The 23,592-nt window shown below is 45.3% G+C and overlaps 1 protein-coding gene across 3 annotated transcripts in view; it reads right to left on the bottom strand.

Annotated features, from left to right (window-relative positions):
* Positions 1-18,095, bottom strand: part of EXT2 (exostosin glycosyltransferase 2) — a 146,022-nt gene extending 127,927 nt beyond the window's left edge. For 2 of the 3 annotated variants that reach the window (XM_052652387.1, XM_052652389.1), the window contains exons 1-3: positions 14,254-14,419; positions 2,708-3,273; positions 1,429-1,518 (exon numbers count right to left, since the gene is read on the bottom strand). In XM_052652387.1, coding sequence (XP_052508347.1) covers positions 1,429-1,518; positions 2,708-3,243 — 626 coding nt within the window. In that variant the 5' untranslated portion in view covers positions 3,244-3,273; positions 14,254-14,419. Of the gene's footprint in view, positions 1-1,428; positions 1,519-2,707; positions 3,274-14,253; positions 14,420-17,971 lie in introns of those variants that run through there. The other variant, XM_052652388.1, reaches the window with a different exon arrangement.
* Positions 18,096-23,592: the final 5,497 nt, after the last annotated feature.

Here is a 23,592-nt window from a genome sequence, read left to right as displayed (position 1 = left end):
ATGCACAGGGAAAACGATTTAACCTTCCTGATCCTTAACACCTAAGCACCAGCAAGAACTTCAACTCTCTCCTGATTACTTGACACTTTCCTGCAGAGAAATGAAACTCCTTTTAACATGTGCACTCGATAAAAATGAAATCTTTCTCCCAATCAGATACATATACCAAAGTGTCAACAAGAACCGACATGTCCCAAACAGAAATAAACCCTTCTCAAACTAAACCCAGAACAGCAGGTGAAGACATTGCATTCCCAGCACCTCTCTGCCTTCCCTTTTCTGTCCTCTAACACATTTCACTTTCCCAGAACAAGCAAATGCATAAGACAGTAATGCACTCAGGAACGCTGGGGCTAAGAGCCAAATCAGAGATCACCTTGTGTTCAGCGGGTTTCTACAGAACTTGTGTGGCCTGACTGCCCTCTACCGTCCAAAATGGTTTCTACACCAAAGCTGAGGGATGGCGCTGGGGTCTTTTCTAGAGATAATCATCTTTCCAGATAGAAACTCAATACTGACTCTAGATAAGCACTTAAAAGCAAAGAGGGCTTAGACTTAATCTTCTGGGGAAAAGCGGTACAAAGTGTAGATTTTCACAAATGACAATGTTGGCCTCAAGTAAGCAGAGACCACAGCGGGCTTGAGGCTGTTCTCACCTCTTTCAGTAACAATGATTTCAAGAATTAAACATCAACTGCAACAAAGCTGGTCATAAATGAGTTCATATCTGAACTTACAGTAATCCGCTCCGGTGGGTGCTGCCCAGGACCCTCATGCCAGGCCCACACTTCCCGCTCTCTTAGGAGCCTCAGGCCAAGTACTCGAGCAGAACCTTGAAGGGGCACCTCCCTTCTGAGGTTTCCAGGAAGCGACGCAGTCGGTACAAAAGGGCCAAATACACAGTACCTGAACTTGAATCGCCATCGTGGCCACATGCCACTTCTACCTGTTTGGAAGTTTCATTAGGAAGGAAGGAAAGAAGAGAATAAGCGGTACTTAGAGTGCCTCACTTCCCGGACGTTACAGGCTCCAAAGACACGTCCACGCCTGCTCCCCCCAGGACCTGAGACTACTTAATGCTCCAAATGTGGAGAGAGCTGACACAAGCCAGTGATACAAACCAGGCCTTTTAGGGGAAAGAGGGTGCGCTCCGGAGCACACAACCCAGACTAAGACAAGACAGACCTCTAAGATGCTCCACTGGAACCTGACCCTCCATTAGTTTCCCGGGACAGGTTCTGGCAGGTCTCAATGCTGCCAGGTCTCGGGCAGGAAAAGACCGAGGACAATCTCCCACTTGAACAAACAATTCTGATTACAACGTTATGTCCTAGTGGGCTTAGAAATATGATTTCATGTGAACAAAAGGGTCCTACGTCGACTTAATCCTCAGAAACCCGTCAGGCGGACAACCCCAAATACACCTACCTGTCTCTGGGGACATCCAGGGCCGTGTTATAATCTGGGGGGCCTCCAGGCAACATGTTGAATAGGAGGTGATTGGTACCTCTATCCCACCTATTGAGAGAGTAAACATGTAGAATTCACACATCAACTATGAGGAAACAGACAAGTCAGTTTCTGGATGACAAGTCAAAATGATAGTTGCTCAGCCATGACTCTGTGTGACCCCACGGACTGCAGCCCACCCGGCTCCTCTGGCCATGGGGACTCTCCAGGCAAGAATACTGGCGTGGGTTGCCATTCTCTCCTCCAGGGGATCTTCCAGACCCAGGGATCGAACCCAGGCCTCCTGCATTAGGCAGCTTCTTCACCATATGAGCCACAAAGGAAGCCGGACAACAAGTAGCGAGCATCCCTGACTTGTAACAGGGTCACTTCTCAGGAGGGCAACCTGCATGCCTGGAGATCGCCAGTGCATGCGGGCACTGGCTTGGCTCCTCCAAAGGAAAGCCAGGGCGTGTGTCCTCCAAGCTGGTCCACTGCAGAACTGGTTACGCTGATGAAAATCTGAACGCTACCCCAGTGTTCAGCATTTGGTTACAAAAACACAAAGAAATATAGAAGGCTAATTAAGGACATTAGGGAACGTGTGCAAAATGGAGTCCCATACAGAACTGTATATGCGAATACATACACATTCTGTGTACATGTCAAAGAGCACTGACATACAAAGATGAAATTATTTGGAAACACATTCATGGTAAATGAAGGGGAACCGGCAGCAGAAAGAATACGCTTTGCCGTGTGAGCCCACTCTTGACCAAAATGTTATATATACACATATGTGTATATACGTGTGCATATATATACTACAATGAATATATGCGTGCCCCTGTATCTGTTTTATACATAAACGACTGAGAAGCAACATCAAAATATTAATGATTATGTCAAAAGCAGGCTTATGGGATGACTCTAACTTTCTTCTTTTTGCTTAACTGTATTTTCAAGCTTTTTATGGTGAATATGTATATGTGAGTAATAAAGAGAGGAGGTGGGGAAAGACATTTACATTTAAAAGGAAAGGATTGGGAAGATGAACCCTCCTTAGCTTCTAAATGTTAAGAAGTTGGGGACCCACAGCAGTGGCCCAAGAGGGTGGTGCAGAGACCGGCTGCCGCAGCACAGGTCCTCCAAGTCAGCCGCCCATCCACGCGCCCACCTAGGAGACAGGAGATGAGCCGCCGGCTGGAAACCAGCTCTGCCCTCCCCTGCCCCTAGTTTCTGGGAGACCTGCGGATACCTGGAGAGCTGGGCCAGCGCCTGCGCCGTCTCCTTCACGCGGAGCGAGTTCTGGTTGAGCAGGTCGATGGATGGAACGAACAGGCAGGCGCGGGTGATGTCGTCGGTGTAGTAGTCGCTGTCTGAGATGGCCGTGAGCAGCTCGTTGTACTCGCGGGAGATGGTGCTGCTCACCGGGACGCCCGCCTCGCCCACGTACTTCTTCAGCGGGTAGATGTACACCTTGATCTTGTTCCTGGGGTTGAAGCCGCAGCGGTAGACGTCGAAACACGTGTGCATCCGGCAGCTGAGGTCGCCGCGCTCGGGCACCGGGCTGTCGGCCGGCAGCCTGACCACCGGCACGTCTCGGACACTGCGCTTCTCCACGCTCCAGTCGCCGGAGGACTCGATGGAGTGCGGCCAGAACTGAAACATGCCCGTGGCGATGAGCCCCAGCAGGACGACGGAGAAGAGGGTGATGTAGTAGGCGCGGTGCTTGGTCTTCATTCTCGGGATGAGGGCGGGACCCCGGATGCTGTACTTGACCGAGGCACACATAATGACCCCGGCAGCCTCCTCCTCACACTCCTGGTTACCAGGGGAGAAGGGAGAAAAATGAAGCCTTCAGGGAGACAGATGACCCTTGAAAGGACCCGGGTACATTTTCAATCGGCCTATTTCTTTCCCTTACGCAATTTGATGAAATAATGAAGAGGGACCTTTGACCCTGCAAAGAACTGACTCATTTGAAAAGACCCTGATGCTGGGAAAAGTTGAAGGTGGGAGGAGAAGGGGATGACAGAGGATGAGATGGTTGGATGGCATCATTGATTCGATGGACATGAGTTTGAGTAGGCTCCGGGACTTGGTGATGGACAGGGAAGCCTGGCGTGCTGTAGTCCATGGGGTCACAAAGAGTTGGACACAACTGAGTGACTGAACTGAACTGATAAATAAATAAATATCTGTACATGTGAGAATATGCTATATATTTACTATAGAATATATTCTATAAATACAAATTCTCTGAAAGCATAAGCTGGTTAATGTCGGGCCTAAGAAGAGGAGCGCTGAGGAAGCAAGAAAAATTAGAGGTGGAATAGCTGAAGGACAGTTTGTTTCATTCTGTTTTTTAAATACTTGCCTAACGAAAACTGATGCTTCATCTGGACAAACTGGCCCTTTGTTTGATATACTAAAGTTTTCATTCATTCATTCATTCAAACCTCATAGAGAACCTAAAGAAGAAAGCAAAGATCTACCTTAGAGGAATTTAGATACTAATGAGATACACAAAACTGTAACAAAATGTACAATGTAAAAACACCACTAGGAAAATATCAAGAAAGGGGAAAAGGGTATTAGAGAAAAAAGGACTAATCTTTAAATAAATATATATTGATGTTTTATAATAAGGGGATAGTTGGCACATTTTGATGGAAGGGAGAAATGAAGAAAGAAATAGGGAAGGAGGAAAGGAGAGGCGGAGGAAAAGAAAGGCCAGTGAGGTAGATCTGTTTCTAAAGACAGATGCCAAAAATTCTTCCCACTGATGAACGCGCATGCCACTTGTCCATTCACAACGTGGAATCTCTTTCCCTTCCACCCGAATCCGGGCTAGACTTGGGACTTGCTTTGACCAAGAGAAAGTGGCAGAGGTAAGATTCTGGGGGTTTTGAAACCAGGCTTTAATAGACCCTGTAGCCGTTGGAAGCCAGCTACCCACAGTTAGGAAGCTCAGGAAGACCGCAGAGACTACGTGGAGCCAGCATGAACCATCCCCAGCGAGCTCTGCACAGATGGCAGAATCCTGAGCGAGCACATGATTGCTAGTGCTGCTGTTGTTTGTAAGGTTTGTAGTGGTTGGTAACGTAGCAATAAAAAAATGAAACAGCCAATATGCATCATGGACTGAGACATAAAAAAAAATCTTTAGTCCTCAGCTGAAAATGCGAAGTACCCCTGTAGACCACAAATTAAGATCCTTACCAAACAAGCCCCCCAACACCAGATGCCGACCTACTATGTCGATACCCTGAGCATGACTCCGTCATCTGTCACAGACACGTCACTGCAACAAGTGACTTCGGCATTCCTTGTGTCAAGAGTCCACTCTTCAAAATGGTCTCATTCTACTCTCTGATCTTTCAGAAAAGTTATTCAAACCAGGCGGCGCCAGTGGTAAAGAATCCACCTGCCAATGCAGGAGATGGAAGTGACGCGAGTTTGATCCCTGGGTTGGGAAGATCCCCTCCAGTAGGAAATGGCAACCCACTCCAATGTTCTTGCCTGGGAAACTCCATGGACAGAGGAGCCTGGTGGGCTACAGTCCATGGGGTCGCAGAGTCAGACACAGCTGAGCGACCAAGCACACGTTAATCATAAAGGAAAATAACTGAAAAGCTCATAGACCATCTTAGGGTTTATGAACCATTTTCACTTTGGCTAGGCGGAGTTCTCTCCAACCACGTCTACATGGTAAAACTGCTTCCTGCCTACCTTAGTAGGGTCTTGTCAAGCCCTGAATGTTGCAATCATTATCAGCTTTGGGGGTAAAATGTGCTGAAAGATCACTAATGGTTTCAACTTGTATCTGCTGTATCTGAGACCATGGTCTGCGACGTATCAAAAGAACACGATTGTCATGGACTAATGTATGAAAGTTTATACATTTTAAGCTTAAAGATAATCATCTTCGGGGTATATACATTAGCCATTCAACATACACTAACCGATTCCTTGCCAGAAATGCAGGCACGAGAGCTATTTCACGTCTTCTGTCATCCTAACAATGAACAAGATGTTCCCAGCCAGTCCCCGACCCCTACTACCACCGGGCCCATCCGATCGCTTTCCTTCTCTCTCCATGTCCCCCCTGGAGCTAGAAAAGAGGCAGCCTTGGGACAGATGCATGCAAGGAGCCGTACTCTCCACAAGCCCCGTGTCACAGCAGCCCAACAGGCTCTCAAGGTCTATCTGTATCCTGAATCAGTGGTTCTCAGACACCCGAATTGTAAGCATTACACAGGCAGAGGATGTTAAAAGAGAATCGTTGGCCCCAGCACTGGAGGGTTGCATCAGGAGGCCTAAAATAAAGTCACAGAATGTGTCAAAATAGCAAGCCCCTCACACGTTTATTTTAGGCAGCCAGGTTTGAAATCTTTACTAAATGTTAGACAAACTGCCTTTTAATACAGTGGTTTAAACTTTTTTTTTTTTTTTACTAAAACCTATAATAAAACAACATTTTATATTGTGATCTAACACAGACACAGATGTATTTGAAATAAGTTTCACAAAACAATGCTTATTTAACCTTAATACTCAGTATTAGCCATAGAATATGTGAACACTGTATTCCTGTATTATTCTATCACTGTTTTTTAAAATACTGGCCATAACCTACTACAATGATTATACCACCTAATTATCAATTACCCACCATGTGAAAACATACTGTTTTCATATCTAACAAAACCAGGGCTAAGGGAACAAAAGCCGTATCCAAATATGAGCTTTACAAATTTTAATGAGTAATAGATCATAAAAAAAGATATTATCACAACAAAATTAATTCAAAGATAATAGAATTAAGTAATTAAAAAACACAAATTAAAAACCAAACAGGATCTATAAAGCTAAATTTTTTAAAAAGAAAAAGACTAAAGAAATTGACATCTGACAAAACTCAGGTAAGATTAATCAAGATAAAGAGAGAATAAAGCACAATACCTGGACTGAAATGGGGACCATAACTCTAAATACTGCATGTATTTAAAAGATGAGATGGTATCAATGAACTTATGCCAATACACTTAAAAACTTGAATGAAATGGGAAAATTGTTTTATCCTATCCCTTATCAAAACAGTCTCAGGCAGAAATAGCCATCCTTGACAGCTCTATAACACTAAAGAAATTGAATCGAAAATTAAGAATCTTTTCCAATAAAAAAAATTCCAGGTCCAAAAGATTTGCCAAGTTCTACCAAACATTCAAGAAACAATAATTCCAATTTTACACAAATTACTCCAAAGTTCAGAAAAAAGAAGAACTATTCCCCAACCTATTTTAGGAGTCTAGTATAATATTAATACCAAAAATCTTAGACCAGAGGTTCTCAAATTTTGGCCTAGGGACTCCAGAGGGTCCCCAAGATTCTTTCAAACGATCTAAACTATTTTTTATAACAATGCGGACATTATTTTTTCACCTTCATTTGCCAGAGATGACATGATGTGTGATAAAGCAAAGACTGAAGGCAGAAGTAGATGTGAGAATCCACCCGTCTTCTGTTAAGTTTTTCCAAGCATAATGAAAGATATCAACTCATAGCTTCAAGATACTCAACTCCAAGTACAATACATACCAAACAAAACACACACACACAAAAAACAAAAACAAAAACCCCAACTAGATATGTCAAAATAAAACCACTGAAAAGAAAGCCAAAGAAAAATATTAAAAGCAGCTAGAGGGGAGGGAATCTACTCAAGATTAAAAGCTATATGTGACAGGCTAAAGATATTTAGAACACTAAACAGAATATCTATGGCAGGCAGAGAATGATTTCCAAAGTGAAATGCAGAAGGTGCAAATCATAAGATTAAATTCAGTGTTTCAATTAAGAAATGTTGCACATCAAAAGACATCATAAGGAAATAAAAAGATAAGCTGCAAACTAGAAGATATCTGCAATACGCATAACCAATAAGGACTATTAATAGCAACCAGAATAAAGAACTCCTACAAAGTAATAAGAAACAAACAAAAAATCCAACATAAAAGAAAACTTAGACAAAAGATTTAAACAGGAATTTCACAACAGAGGCAACAAAATGGCACAGAAACATCTGAAAAGATGTTTAGTCTAATTAATGGGCTGCTGCTGCTGCTGCTAAGTCGCTTCAGTCATGTCTGACTCTGTGCAACCCCATAGACGGCAGCCCACCAGGTTCCCCTGTCCTTGGGATTTCCCAGGCAAGAACACTGGAGTGGGGTGCCATTGCCTTCTCCAAATTAATGGGCAGGGAAAGCAAAACCACAATGAGACATCTACACACGAGCATGGGAAAAAGTCAGCGTCAAATATCACCAAGTGCTGGAGGGGACCTGGAGCCACAGGACTCCAAGAGGAGGAGTATGACCTCCAGGGTCCCACGGGGGGAGCAGGAGGCCTGGAGAGAGGAGAGTCTGACACCTACCATGCTAGACACCTAGGCGTCACATCTTGCTTCCTACCTGTCACAGTTTGGGTCTCCCCATAATACCCCCAAAAAAGAACCAGAGACCGAACGGGGGTGCAGGTAGTTTTACCCAGGAGCTGGAGTACAGAGCGAGGGGAGAGAGGGAACCAGGGAAGGCCACTACAAGTGTGTCACTAAGCTGGGTAACAGGGGCTCATTAGGAAGCCTCTGAGGAGCCATGCAGACCTCACACGTCCCTCAGACGGAGGAGAGGCCAAGGCATTTTATCTGCCGACTCCTATCCACTATTGCTTACCAGTTATCACGTGTTAGCATCAGGTCACACCCTGTACTTAACAGCCCTCGAAAGGTCTGGATATTATTATCCTTTCCTCGATGTACCACAAGTCTGATAAGAACCTGCAGTTCCCTTGAGGAAGAACGGGGGGGGGGGGGGGGGGGGGGATGTGGCAAAGGTTTTCTTCCAAGAGATCCAGCCTCCCCCTCAATCCATGGGACACAGGTCTGGGTGCGGGCTCACATGTGAAAACCAGGTGATCGTGACTCTTCCACTGCAGCAGCTGACATCAGCCTTTCACCTGCCAGCTCTTGCCTTTTTTTTTCCTTCAGGTTATACAGTGAAGCAATACCCTAGTTGGCTGCCCGTCTACACTGTCTATAGGAATGCCAGGCTCTATTAGCATCACAGTGGGTCCAGAAACACTGGTTTTGAGTTGGGCCTCATTGCTTATTATGAATATCTTGTCTACCTTGCCTCTGATGGTTAGTGCCAACACCCAGCCTCTGCCGTTTCAGAATCCTGTCATCCTCATTGATAGTTGGGGACCCAGTTCCATGGTCAAACCTCATAAAGTCAATCCTGGTCTACAAAGGAGAACCAACATTGAGCCTCTCAAACATGCTGGTCCCTTCATCGGAGTTCCACATCACCAGAAGGAAGGGAGACCACCCTCCTGGGAACACAGGCAGGAGCTGAGCCTCTGGCCTCAGGTAATAAATCTATTCTAAATCTCCACCTCTCTGAACCTTCTAAGCCCTTCCTCAATATTCTGCCAACACAGCTCCCGCACCTTACCTCATGTACTCCAGACTAGGGTTTCTCAATCTCAGTATTACTGACATTTTGGGCCAGATGGTTCATTTCTGTGAGGAGCTGTTCTGTAGAAGGTTTAGTTAGCATCCTCAGTCTCTATTCAAGAGAAGCCAGAAGCAACCACCAGTTATGACAACTAAAAATATGCCCAGATATTGCCAAATAATCCCTGTGGAGGCAAAATCACCCCCAGTTGAGAACCAACTGTATCACTGCCATGTCCAAGCTTCCAAGAGCCTGCCCAGCGGCATATCAGAACCAGCTTGTCGTTGCCAGGCCATTACATTCTGAATCCGGGGAGTACACTTCCAAAAGTCTCTTCCATTCAGCTTCACAGTCCCTGCTACCCCACGCTTGGCCTGACCCTGTCAAGATTCTTGCCCGTGTGTTCCTCGAGTTCCCGCTGGTCCACAGGAGCCAGGTCCTACAGCTCTTCCAATGCAACAGCTACCATCCCAGCAGCAGGGGCTGTACTCCCCCACTTAGCTGGTGCTGAGATCTGATGGAGGGGCGGGCAACACCGAGGGGGGAGAAGCACCACCTTGCGAGGTATCCTCCTCCTGAGAGGGCTTTGCAGGGCATTAGGCAGGAGGAGTTTCTTCTTAATGAGAGATACTTCGGCTGGTCCAGGGGATCTAGGAAATCTCAGAGTTCTTCAGTGCATCCACCCAAAATCTCCATCCTAAGACCCTGGGACCCACTTCTTCCCTATCATGGCCCCGACATTAGCAGAGGCGGTGCATCAAGGCCATGCACTCAGCTTCCTCTGCAGCTCTGCCACAACTGCAATTAAATTCTGGGCCTGGTTTTCAACACAGAATGTGCTCCCCGCTCCCGCCACCTTCAGGAAACGCCGCCACGGAACCACGTCTTTCACAGTGCCTCCCGAGTTGATACCTGGCTAATCTGACCCAGATCACACCTCAAGGCCTCCAAGGGAGCTAACAACGGCCAACCAACTCCACCAGCCTTATCCTGACCCTGGTCCACATGCTGCTCAAGCACTTAAGAGTTCCTGCCCTAGCCAATGCTTTCCTTTCGACCTGAATCTCATCCCAATCCACCACTGGTCAGTCTGACTGCTCAGCGATGCTAGAGGGCACCGCGGGGTCCTCAACACCTCACTTATCCCCACCAAAGGGGTCCTGGGTGCCACCTTAGGGTGAGTCAGTCCAATCTCACAACACTATTCTCAGGGCCTGCTTTCTACAGCCGCTTCCAGTAGCAGCCTTAGTTTATGTTCCGCCAAACTAAGGGTGCAGGTAGCTTGCAGAAGACGAATCCAGAAAGCCAGAGAGAGGGAGTAAGGAGCACAGTCAGGGAAGAATGGGAAGCCAGGAGGGCGCTACTGAGCTGGTTGCCATACTGAACTGGGCGGATGGGGCTCTCCTACTGGTGTCCCTCTGAAAAACGGACCTGAGAACCGTTCCATGCAAGGACATTATCCACTAAAATCCATCCAAACCCATTCTCCAACCCCCTCACCTCCACTGAGAGCTGTTCCCCAGGATATAGACTCATGTTTCTGAGGTTTACCTGCCCTGGTTAAGTGAGCACTTAGAAAAATAGCTGAGAGAGATGACAAGTCCTGAAGGTGGAATGGAAGAAATGAGGGGAAGAGCCTTAAACAAAAAACAGCCCCTTACCAAGTGGAGCTTTAGGGACAGAGAGCTTTTACAGGCTTCATTACAGCACTCGCCAGATTGTATTAACTGGTTATATAACTGTAAGACTCCCTTCGACTGGTCATCATTTTCTTGTAGTCAGAGTTTTCATCTCTGCTAAATATTCCCAGCATCTACTAGGTTGGTGCCAAAGTAATTACGGTTTCGGATCCTGAACTTTAAATCATTATAACTAGGCTCAAACACATCTATTTTAATCAAAACAGGAACCATTACAATCAACATATTTTTGCCAATGAGAAATAAGTTTGCTTATTCTTGAGCATAAAAATCTGCGCTTTGGGATTCAGCAAACTCTTGGAAAGCATTTTCTGTGTCCTGCTGGTTTTAGAAGCATTTTCCCTGAAAAAAGTTGTAGAGATGCTTGGAGAAGTGGTAATCAGTTGGTGAGAGGTCAGGTGAATACGGCAAATGAGGCAAAACTTGGCAGCCCAGTTGGTGCAACTTCCGGGCATCGTCAGGTGAGGAACTGGGCCCTTTCTGTTGACCAGTGCTGGCTGTAGGCACTGCAGTTTTTGATGCATCCCGTCAAACGACTGAGCATACTTCTCAGATGTAATGGTTTTGCCAGGATTCAGAAAGCTGCAGTGGATCAGACGGGCAGCAGGCCACCAAACAGTGGCCACGACCGTTTTTTTTTGGTGCAAGTTTGGCTTTGGGAAGTGCTCTGGGGCTTCTTCTCAGTCCAGCCACTGAGCTGGTCATCAGTAGTTGTTGTATAAAATCCACTTTTTGTCGCACTTCACAATCCAACAGAGAAACAGTTTGTTGTTGTTGCATAGAATAAAAGATGACATTTCAAAATGATGATTTTTTTTATTTTTGGTCAACTCGTGAGGCACCTACTTAATGCGCTTTTGCACCTTCCCAATTTGCTTCAAATGCTGAATGACCTTAGAATGGTCAATGTTGACTTCCTGGGCAAGTTTTCATGCAGTTGTCAGAGGATCAGTCTCGATGATCCTCTCGCTGTCAACTTCCAATGGCCAGCCACTGTACTCCTCGACTTCCAGGCGCTTGTCTCCTTTGCAAAACTTCTTGAACCACCACTCCACTGTACGTTCAGTAGCAGTTCCTGGGCCAAATACACTGTTGATGTTACAAGTTACCTCCACTTCTTTATGACCCATTTTAAACTCAAATAAGAAAATCATTCGAATTTGCTTTTTGCCTAACAACCTTTCCATTGTCTAAAATACATATAAAATAAACAGCAAGTAATAATTCATTAGCCAAAAAAAGCGAGAAATGAGCATTAAAGTGATGTATAGCATAAACACATTTATTTAAGAATGCATTCCAATACCAAATGGCAAAGCTCAATGATGTAAAACTGCGATTACTTTTGTACCAACCTAATAATACCATGTCTAGAACACACTTCACATAAACAGAAATGTTTGCTGAATGAAGGGAGTGTCTCTATCCCTCCCGGCTCCGTCAATGCACACACTGTTCAAGGTCCCAGTTTTGAGTAATTACATGGTGATGAACTTTGATTATTTTCTTTCTTGAATTAGGGTTTCCAAAGAAGAGAAAAATGGCCAGGTAATTCCATAGACAGAATTTTCCATACTTACCCCTGACTGCCCTCTTCTCCCCTAACACAGTTTCCCCCACAGAGGACGAACCAAGAGGAATTTTCTAATGATGAATGTTTGTTCCATATAATACCACAACATGGGTCAAAACAAGAATTTCAGAGCAAAGTCCTATAAACAATAGCCTTCTTGAAGCACACCAAACTTGTCCCTGTTAAACACTGTAATCATCCGGCTGGAGGTCAGGCACTGAATCACTGGAAAAATCTTCCAACTCGACTGTCAAGATGAGACGCGTTTTCTGTTCCTGGAATTATTTATTCCTAAACTCTGCCTGAATAACCTTTCCGCGATGCTTAGTCCAAAGTTTTCAACCACAAACTCTCATCTTCTTAAACTGTGTAGAAGCTGAACTCTTGGAGGCCCTGCTATGGTGGAACTCAACCCACCTGTTCCTGAAAACAAAGGAACTAAATATTGGCCCAAGCAGGAAAATCTCCAATTCACTGCCTTACCTGATAGGGTCCTTTATAATTAAAGTTCTGTTAAAGCTAACTACCCCTAAAAATGATTTCAAATTAAAAAAAAATAAAAACACTGTGTCCCTTGGTGAGAATACTATAATTAATACAAAGCATATAATTAAGGAACTAATAACTAAACTTTACTGCAGACCTACTACATGCCAGGATCTGTTTTAAGTACTTTGTTAACTTGGTGTTAACTTAGTCTTCCTAAAGGGCTTTCCTGGTAGTTCACCTGGTAAAGAATCCACCCACAATTCGGGTGATCTGTGTTCGATCCCTGGGTTGGGAAGATCCCCTGGAGGAGGGCATGGCAACCCACTCCAGTATTCTTGCCTGGAGAATCCCATGGAAAGAGGAGCCTGGCAATCTACAGTCCATTGGGTCGCAAAGAGTCGGACACAGTTGAGTGACTAAGCATAGCACAGACTTTCTAACAGTCTCAAGTGAGGAGCTATGATTATCCTCATTTTACAAACAGGGAAAGTGTAACAAGGAAGGCTACATCTCCATACAACTAGAAAATGCCAATGCTAGGATTTGGAGGCTGGCAGTCTGGCTCTGGAGCCTGAGCTCTTAACCCCCAGGTGAAGCTGCCTCCTCAGCAGTGACCCTTAAAAGCCTGAATAAGATACACCTTCTTCATTTCTCAATTAACCAGCATAACTAGACAGATGCAAATCTTTCCATTTTATACCAGCGTTTGCAACCAGATGGCTTAAAGTCATTGCAAGTGAGGAGTGATGGAAAGTGAGTCATATATTTATTACTCTAAATAGCCTTTGAGCTCTGAAATTTACCAAGTCCAGTTTAAGTTCTCAGGGCATGCAATTGACAGAGAAAAGGGACTTAAATGGACATATTTCTGTTTCAAGACATCTTCAGACAAATATATCAAGGACAGGGCTAGATGAGCGCTTCCCAGTAAGTTACACCGAGCAACTTTAACCTCAAAATGGTATACATATTATCTAGTTCCCACCGCCAGTATGTAAAACGCCAAATAACCTCTGAGTTTCAAGCAGCTGCCCAGAGCCCCAAAGACCGCTGGCCACGGCTCACCTGAGCATCCAGTCCTGCCCGAGGCATCGGGTACCGCACGGAACCCCACTGCCCACGGCAGGGCCCAGAACTCAAACACCCCCGCTGGAGGAAGCAGAACCCTGGAGCTCGCGGGGAGGAGCTGGCAGCGGGCAAAGGGCACGGCAGAGGGTGGGCCCCTCGGGAAAGGAAGCCACAGGATCCCGGGAGAAAGGAAAGGTGCAGGAAGCGAGCGAGGGAGACAGGTGGGCAACCAAAGTGCGGGGAGGGGCCGGGTGATGAAGGAGAAGGCGGGGCGGGAGTCAAGGCGCCCCCCAAGCGGGAGAGCACCAGGAGCGGCTCCGCCAGGGAGGGGGTGGAGGTCGTCTCCCGCAGCCCTCGGACCTCCGCGCGGCCCGCGCTTCCCCGGAGATCCCGCGGCCCGGGGAGGCCCGAGTCCGCATCGGGGGCCCGCCCGGCCCTTCCGCGCCGCGCTTACCTCGGCCACGGCTGCCTCCGGCTGCGCCCCGCGCTGGTCACCGGCTCATGCCGCGGGGCGCGGGCCACAGCCGCCCGAGTGGGATGGCGCGGAGGTCCCGGCCGCCACCGCCGGGCGGGGAGTGCGGGAACGAGCGGAGGAGCCCCGGGAAGGCCCCTGGGCTCGGCGGTCTGACACCCAGCGCACCGCGCATGCGGGAGCGGCCGGGGCCGCGCCTCCTGCTGGACGGGAGGAGTCAGGGCACCGCTCAGGGCTTCTCCCTGGCAGGTGGGTGAGGCTCCGGCTCCCAGGGAAATGCAGAGGACCGGCAGCCTCCTTCACAACGAAAGAAACTGCAAACTGAACAACGGTTCACTTGTAAAAATGTAGAACTGACAGAAATGGAACAGTCTGAATATAATCAGTATTGATGACGGTGCAACATTCCTGAAGAGTAATTTGCTAGTATCCATCACACGCAAAAAAATTAAAAGGCGCTTGCTCCTTGAAGGAAAAGCTATGGCTAAACAGCTTATTGGAGAAGACAATGGCAACCCACTCCAGCACTCTTGCCTGGAAAATTCCATGGGCGGAGGAGCCTGGTAGGCTGCAGTCCATGGGGTCGCTCAGGGTCGGACACGACTGAGGGACTTCGCTTTCACTTTTCACTTTCATGCATTTGGAGAAAGAAATGGCAGCCCACTCCAGTGTTCTTGCCTGGAGAATCCCAGGGACAGGGGAGCCTGGTGGGCTGCCTTCTATGCGTCGCACAGAGTCGGACACGACTGAAGTGACTTAGCAGCAGCAGCGGCAAACAGCTTATTAAAAAGCAAAGACATCACTTTGCCGACAAAGGTCCGTCTAGTCAGCTATGATTTTTCCAGCAGTCATGTATGGGTGTGAGAGCTGGACCATAAAGAAAGATGAGCACGAAGGATTGATGCTTTCAAATTGTGGTGTTGGAGAAGACTCTTGAGAGTCCCTTGGACTGCAAGGAAATCCAACCAGTCCATCCGAAAGGAAATCAACCCTGAATATTCACTGGAAGGAGTGATGCTGAAGCTGAAGCTCCAATACTATGGCCACCTGATGCACAGAGCCAACTCATTAGAAAAGACCCTGATGCTGGGAAAGATTAAAGGCAGGAGGAGAAGGGGATGACAGAGGAGAAGACGGTTGGATGGCACTACCGACTCAGTAGACATAGGTTTTAGCAAGTTCAGGGAGATGGTGAAGGACAGGGAAGCCTGGCATGCTGCAGTCCATGGGGTCGCAAAGAGTTGGACACGACTGAGCAACTGAACTGAACTGAACTGATCAAACATAAAATGCCAGTAACTTTCCCCAACAATCCCTCTGTATGGAGTTTACCCTATGGATACTCTCAACGGACATTTTCTCAAAAATATTCATTACAGTACTGTGTCTAATAATATCAAAAACCCAAACACAAACAAAATAAACTATGGAAAACTTGATATTAATCAAAATAAATTATGATGAGAATGTAATAATGAGAGAATGCGTAAGTATGTTGGTATAGAAAAATCACAAACATGTTAATATGAAAACATGGTTTAAAACAGTAGACAGGGGACTTCCTTGGCAGGCCGGTGGTCAAGACTCCTCACTTCCACTTCAGGGGTCATGGCTGGATCCCTGATTGGGGAACTAAGATCCCACATGCCACCCGGTATGGCCAAAACAAAATAAATTTTGTTTAAAAAAAAAAAACGGTAGACAAGTATGACTCTCTCTCAAAAAATATACATATATATGTTTGCAGAAACAAGACAAAATATATAGATAGATGCTTAACTTCAGGAATATATATATGTTTTATATATATAAAGGATATATATACATAAACACACACATATATATCATTTTTTCTGTAAAGAAGCCAAGAAGCAATAAACAGTTTTAAAGGAATTAATTGTGGAGGTGGAAATGGGAGGAGGAAAAACTTTCACTTTAATTTTGTTTCTTTCTGTATTATTTACATGATCTAGCCTTCATGCACAGCAAAACCCCTATGTAAGACAGTAAGTGGAGTCTTAAAAATTCAATCAAAATGCAGAGTAATGTTACTGAGAAGTTAATGAAATGACCCCACTGAGCCTGTGCAGTTTACAGACACTGGCTGCAGAATCCATATCCATCTAGTCCCAGCTGTACCTCAGCACCATCTGGTGGAAGCCGTCATTTAGAGCTTAAATATTCACGAGGGTAATTCTGAAGCTAGATATACACTGGGGCTTCCAGCAGCAACAGAGATTCCAAGAATATTCCTGTGAGGTAATGCCTGCTTGTCACAGATCCAGAGAGACTGGGACAAGACTATTCTGGAGACAGGAAACCCACATTCTGCATCCCTACATCTAAGAGAACATTTGCTCTGCTCCCCAAACCCACATCCCCCTTAAAAATGATAAGACATTCAGCACACATACACCACATCTGGGATATGGATAAGTGGAAAGCATGTTCACTTTCTTCTTTTTCTCTTTTTCTGTGTGTGTGTGTGTGTGTGTGTGTGTATATATATATATATATATATATATATATATATATATATATATAATGTTTTAAATTAACTATTCATATGTTCATTAAATGGAGACTTTCTGTGTTAAAGACCAGTGTTAGGCATCACCTTTGAAGAACCTGCCTATCTTAATCACTTTTTCTATAACCCTAAACATGCACAGTGCCTGGCACATAGAAAGTGCTAAAGGAATACTTTTTGAATGAATTAAAGGGTACCCAGAATTAAAGGGTGCCCAGATGCTGGGAGGAGCTCAACAAAAAGAAAACAAAGATGCAAGGAAGATTCATCAAAGCAGAGCAGGAAGAGTGACATAGGAAAATATGAACAAGATGCCACAGAGTTCAAAAGAGAACGTGGTCACATCCAATTGGAAAGACGTAGGACGACTTTCCTGGAGGCTCAGCAGTAAAGACTCTGCCTGTAATGCAGGAGCCACAGGCGACGTGGGTTAGACCTGTTCTTGCCTGGAGAAGCCCATGGACAGAGGAGCCTGGCAGGCTATAGCCCGTAGGGTCACAGAGTTGCACATGACTGAGTGATTTAGTATGCACACAGGAAGACTTCATGCAAAAATTAATACCTTTGCTGGTCCCAGAGGATAGTTAGGATTTTGACAAGTAGAGGGTGAAGAGGGCATTCCAGGCAGAGAAAAAAAAGCATAATCAAAGGCATAGATACAAGAAAGAAGGAGAAGCAATCAGAAAGAGCAAGTGTTAATCCAGTGTGGCTAAAATGATGGGGCTACGCTTAAAAGAGTAGAAATCATGCAAGGAATTAGAGATGAGAAAGTATAGAAGCTGTGATATGCAATGCATATACATGCCATGCAGGAGACCCCAGTTCTATTCCTGGGTCAGGAAGTTCCCCTGGAAAAGGGATAGGCTACCCACTCCAGTATTCTTGGGCTTCTCTGGCAGCTCAGATGGGAAAGAATCCACTTGCAACCTGGCAGACCTGGGTTCAATCCCTGGGTTGGAAAGGTCCCCTGGAGGAGGGCATGGCAACCCACTCCAGTGGGTTCTGGCCTGGCGAATGTCATGGACTGTATAACCCATGGCATCACAAAGAGTCGGACACGACTGAGTGACTTTCACTTTCACCACTCTTGGAGTTCTCTGCTGGGCACTTTTTGAAAGTGAGTTTACAACGAAGAGGCATTGCTAGTGTGGAGTTGAATCCCAGGCTTACCGCTTCCTTTACATCATATCGGCTTGCAAGAATGGAGAAAGGTATATTCCCTGAGGAAGAAGACTCCGTGAAGGGATTATCCTGTTGTATTTGATGCTGGCTCAGCTTAAACAACACGGGCAGGCAGCCTGGTGGACCAGAAAACATCTATCAATACCAGAGCAAATATAATGAACTCTCTCAGAAGGACCCTGAGCTCACAGAAGAAGTAAAGAAAATATACAAGGAGCCAAAAGTGAAGGTGATGTGAGAAACCTGAGGGCTGACGTTACAGCTTGGGCAAACAGCACAGGAGGATGTGGGAAAACCCATGTAAAGCTATCAGACTGAGGTGAAAGACTGAAAAAGAACTTGCTCAACATCAGTAGCAAAATAAATAAGCCAAAATAAAATAAATAAATAAGCTTGTCTATCTTGGTCTAGAGAATGGAAAAGGAAGAGTCTCTGCTAAATCCTTAATTTCAAGCTTCACAAGGTGGGATTGAATGGACACTTCAGGCATGGTTCAGGAGGTTCCGCACCTGAAGAGTAACTTGCAGTGTTACCAACCCAGGTTGGTGACACCTGATGAAGGAGCCAGAAATCCTCTCTGGAGGGTCACGCCCTCAATGCAAGCTGTCCAGGATTCTGACAGATCAAACTGTGACAAACAGAAGCTCACAATCTGGAATTACGAAGCACACAAAGAATACACCAGGCAGCAGGAACTACAAACAGCAGAAATTTAACCTGCAGAACAGAGAACTGGATTATGAGAAACAGATAGAAAATAAGGAAGTTTATGGTGCTCAGAGACTTCAAAGATGAAACACTAAATATCAGAAAGAAATAAGATGATTTTTCCCCAAAGACCGAAGAGATTGAAGAAGTACTAAATATAAAAATTGACCTTAAAAACACAATGCATAAGCTAAATCATAGGTTAGACACAATTAATAAACTGAGATAGAGATCTGAATAAATAAATCAGAATGCAAATTCAAGGAAAAAAAACACACAAGGAGATGGAATACAGGACAGGCAAGTTGAAAGAGGAGGGGAATAAACAAAGAAGACGCAGAATATATCCAGAAGCAGGGACCGGAGTAAGTGCGGTGGGAGCAGTGCCCAAGGAGACGGTCGCTAAGATTCTTCCACTATTGGACAAAGAAGATCATCTGTAATAGACGGACAAGAAGACTAACAGCAGACACCTCAACAAAAACGAAAGGGGACTTCCCTGCCGGCCCAGTGGTGAAGAATCTGCCCGCCAGTGCAGGAGATGCGGGTTTGATCCCTGATCTGGGAAGATTCCCGCACGCCACGGAGCGACAGGTCCATGCACCACAGCTACTGAGCCGGTGCTCCAGAGCCTGGAAGCGGCAACTACTGAAGACTACGCACCCTGGAGCCCGTGCTACCCAGCAAGAGAAGCCACTGCGATGAGAAGCCCGAGCACCACAACGAGAGGGCAGGCCCCACCTGCTGCACCTACAGCAAGCCCATGCATAGCAAGGAAGACCCAGCGCAGCCAGAATAAACAAATACATAAATCGTTTTTCAAGAAGAATAAGAAAGAAACACATTTTCAGACAAATACGAATAGGAAGAATCTACCATCAGCAAACCCTTCCTAACAGAGTATCTTAAGAGATGTATTTCAGGAAAAAGAATATTAAAACCAGAAGAGAGAACTGAGATGAAGTAAAGTGAAGTGAAAGCAAATGTGTTAGTCACTCAATCATGTCTGACTCTTTGCGACCCCATGGACTGCAGCCCGCCAGGCTCCTCTGTCCATGGGATTCTCCAGGCAAGAATCCTGGAGTGGGTTACCATGCCCTTCTCCAGGGAATCTTCCCAACCCAAGGGATCAAACCTGGGTCTCTCACATTGCAGGTAGATTCTTTACCATCTGAGCCACCAAGATAAAAGAGACGAAATAAAGAAGTAAAGAGACGAAGTAGAGAGGTCATGAAATTGACAAACTCATGGGTAAATCAAAACAAATAGTCCTTGTATAAAACTACAACCATAACACATTGGAAATTAAAAACGAGGCATTCACCCCACGTTCACTGAAGCATTATTCACACTAGTCGAGACACAGAAACAACCTGTCTATGGACGAAGAATGGATAAAGAAACTGGGGTATATTCATGTAGTGAAATAGTATTCAGCCAAGAAAAGGAAGCAACTCCTGCCATCTATGACAACATGGATGAACCTCAAGGGCATTTTGCTAAGTGAAATAAGAGAAATACAAATGTTAATACTGTATGATCTTTCTTAGAGGAGTATGTGAGTCACTCAGTTGTGTCCAATTCTTTGCTACGCTATGGACTGTAGCCCCCCCAGGCTCCTCTGTCCATAGGATTCTCCAGGCAAGATATTGGAGTGGGTTGCCATTTCCTTCTCCAGGCGATCTTCCTGACCCAGGGAATCGAACCCGTGTCTCCTGTGTCTCCTGCATTGGCAAGTGGGTTCTTTACCACTAGTGCATCTGGGAAGCCCTGTTATTTTATATGGAATCTAAAAAACAAAACAAACACAAAAAAAAATTCAGCTTATAGACACAGGGAAGAAAATGGTGGTTGCCAGAGGTGGGGGTGGGAAGAGGAAGAACTGGGTGAAGGGGTGAAAGGCAAAAAGAAAAAAATGGAAAGAATTTTGTAGCAAATACCCATATATCCACCATCTATATATGCTGTTACCATTTTACAGTACTTGTCATATGTCTATCTATCTATTTCCTGATCCATCATTTTTCTGTTGCATTTCAAAATAAGTTGCAGATATCAGCAGTTACATCTGAATATTTTATTGAATGTATATAATGAACTGGAGATCAATATTTTTCAGTTATTTCTTGTGAGATAAAATTTATGTATAATAACATGCACATATTTTGTACTTTTTCTTTAAATTAGGGAATAACAAGAGCTTTGGTAGATGAAGGGCGAAAAGTAATGGCAGAAGAAAGGAGAAAAATGATTTTTCCTTCATACAAAAATTATACCTCCCCTATACTCATATAAACATCTTAAAAAAAGAAATTAAGTTAGGAAACAAATATGCAACAGAAAGAATGAACAAAAGTAATAATTCCTCATGAAAAACTCATAAACTAGTAAAACTGATTTTTAAAAAAACATTATAAGACTGTTCATGATAAAAATAAATGTAGAACAGAAGTCACCAATATGAGGAGTAGACGGGGGGATATTACTATATAAAGAAAAAAAAAAGAATTTACTACTCATATATATAAACATATAGACCTCAAAACATCAAGGTGAGTGATATAACCCAGACCCAAAAGTGAACAAATACATAATTCCTTTGACCTGGAAACTTTAAGCATGGAACTAGAAGTCAGAATAGCATTTGCCTGTAGGGGATTAGCAGTCCATGAGGTCACAAAGAATCAAACATGACTTAGTGACCAAACAACAGCAACAGGGGATTGAGAGACTTCAGTAAGAGCTTAAAGGAATTTATACAGTAATGGCAGTGTTTCACATCACAATGGGGATATTGGTTACACAGATGTATATATTTGTCAAGGCCATTGAGTCTTACAATGAACATCTGTCCAATTCACTGTAGGTAAACTTTACCACATTTTTAAAAAATCAATAGAATGCAATGTTTAAGCTGAAGCTCAAAAGACTTCTAAGAGCAGTACTAGACCTAGATGGTATTTTTAACTCTCCTAGGGCTTTCCCTAAGTAGAATTTTTTATTTTACTGTGTACAACTTTCATATGGTTTTAAAGACAAAAAGCATTAAAGACAAACCCAGGAAAACCAAAAAAAGTGAAAGAAAAAAAAAAATTCTCACTCCTGTTTTTGTTTCCCATCCTCCCAATTCCCTGTAGGCAATTACTAGTCTTAGTTTCTTTTGAATTCTTTTTCAGACTCTCTAAGCAAAAACGAAGGCCTTAAATTTTGACTTAGGGTGGTGGAGTCTGAGAAAACATGTCAAACCTTAAATATCCTGTTGAGAATCATGTAGGCTTAGAACTGTTGTTAGAAATGTTCACATCGGAACTGGAAATTCTGTTTGACCTGGCCTTCATCCAAACTGGGGTCATGACTTTTCAAAACACAATTTCCAGGGGTAAAGAACCTGCCTGCCAACGCAGGAGATGTAAGAGACTCAAGTTCGATCCCTGGGTTGGGAAGATCCCCTGGAGGATGAAATGGCAGCCTGCTCCAGTATTCCTGCCTGGAGAATCCCATGGACAGAGGAGCCAGGTGGGCTACAGTCTATATATCACAGACTCAGACACAACTGAAGCGACTTAGCACGCACACAACCTGACTTGGAATCTCGGCTCTGCTGTTTTTGTTGGTATGTGACTTTGGGAACGTCATTTCATCTATTTAGGACTCAGTTTCCTCATCTCCAGCTTCCCTGGTGGCTCAGATGGTAAAGAGTCTGCCTGCAATGCAGGAGACCTGGGTTCAATCCCTGGGTCAGGAAGATCCCCTGGAGAAGGAAATGGCAACCCACTCCGGTGTTCTTGCCTGGGAAAATCCCATGGACAGAGGAGCCTTGCAGGCTACAGCCCATGGGATTGCAAAGAGTCAGACACAACTGAGCGACTTCACTTTCCTCATCTCTAAAATGGGGGGTGATAATGCCAGCTTCCCAGTGTGGTTAGAGTTAGGAATGCTACCTGTAAATCACCCCACGTGGTGTCCCAGGCATACAAGGCATTCACGTAAAGACAGGGCAGAGGGTTCAATCAGTGAAAGGCTGCTGCTGCTAAGTCGTGTCCGACTCTGTGCGACCCCATAGACGGCAGCCCACCAGGCTCCCCTGTCCCTGGGATTCTCCAGGCAAGAACACTGGAGTGGGTTGCCATTTCCTTCTCCATCAGTGAAAGGCAGGAAGAGGAAAAATCCTAACCCACAGAGCACAGTTTATAGAAAGTGAACACTGATTTCACCAACATGCTCTTTACAGAGGAACGAGGAAAGAGACGGCTTTTCCAAGCAGGAGCGCCAGCACCAGAGAAGGGGCCTTAAGTGAGCAGCGGTTCAGAAAGCTCCTTTGGGCTCTGAAAGAAAGCATCCCTGGGGATGGGGTGGGTGGCCCTTTCGTGCTTAGGGGGGGAAGGCCAGCCTGGGACAGCTCGTCCCCTGAGCAGTTCAGCGCCCCTGATCTCCCTGCAGTCACGGCAAGGTCACCCTGGCACAGCATCAAGAGTAAAGGGAGCTCCTTGCCAGGAAGATCGCACCCTGGAGACAGACGCCCCACCCGGCTCCCCCCAGGGGCCCATTCACTTCATCCCAAGCGGAGGCTGGTCCCGCGTCCTGGTCCCAGGTGTGCTGTGGGCCCCCACATCCTACGTGCAGGGAGAATAACCTGAACATAACAGAGCTGAATTCCTTTCTCCTGGTACTTTGGAAATTATCACTCTTTTCTCCCTTGGGGGGCGTGCTCTCTCTGACACGTGTTGTTCCTTTGATTTGTTTCCCTGGCAATAAAGACAGAAGACTGAAGGCACCATCAGAAGGAGGTACAGGTTGTTTGTTTTCACGTCCTGGGGTGCCGAGGGCTGCGTGAGGAGCAGTCACGACTCCTCCGCCGTTCCGTAAATGACTCACAGCAGAGGCTTCTACTTTTTCCCTGT

The sequence above is a fragment of the Budorcas taxicolor genome, chromosome 15, assembly GCF_023091745.1.
Source record: "Budorcas taxicolor isolate Tak-1 chromosome 15, Takin1.1, whole genome shotgun sequence".
Taxonomy (NCBI): domain Eukaryota; kingdom Metazoa; phylum Chordata; class Mammalia; order Artiodactyla; family Bovidae; genus Budorcas; species Budorcas taxicolor.
The sequence above is the reverse complement of the archived record's forward strand: the minus strand, read 5'-3'. Positions and strand labels throughout refer to the sequence as shown.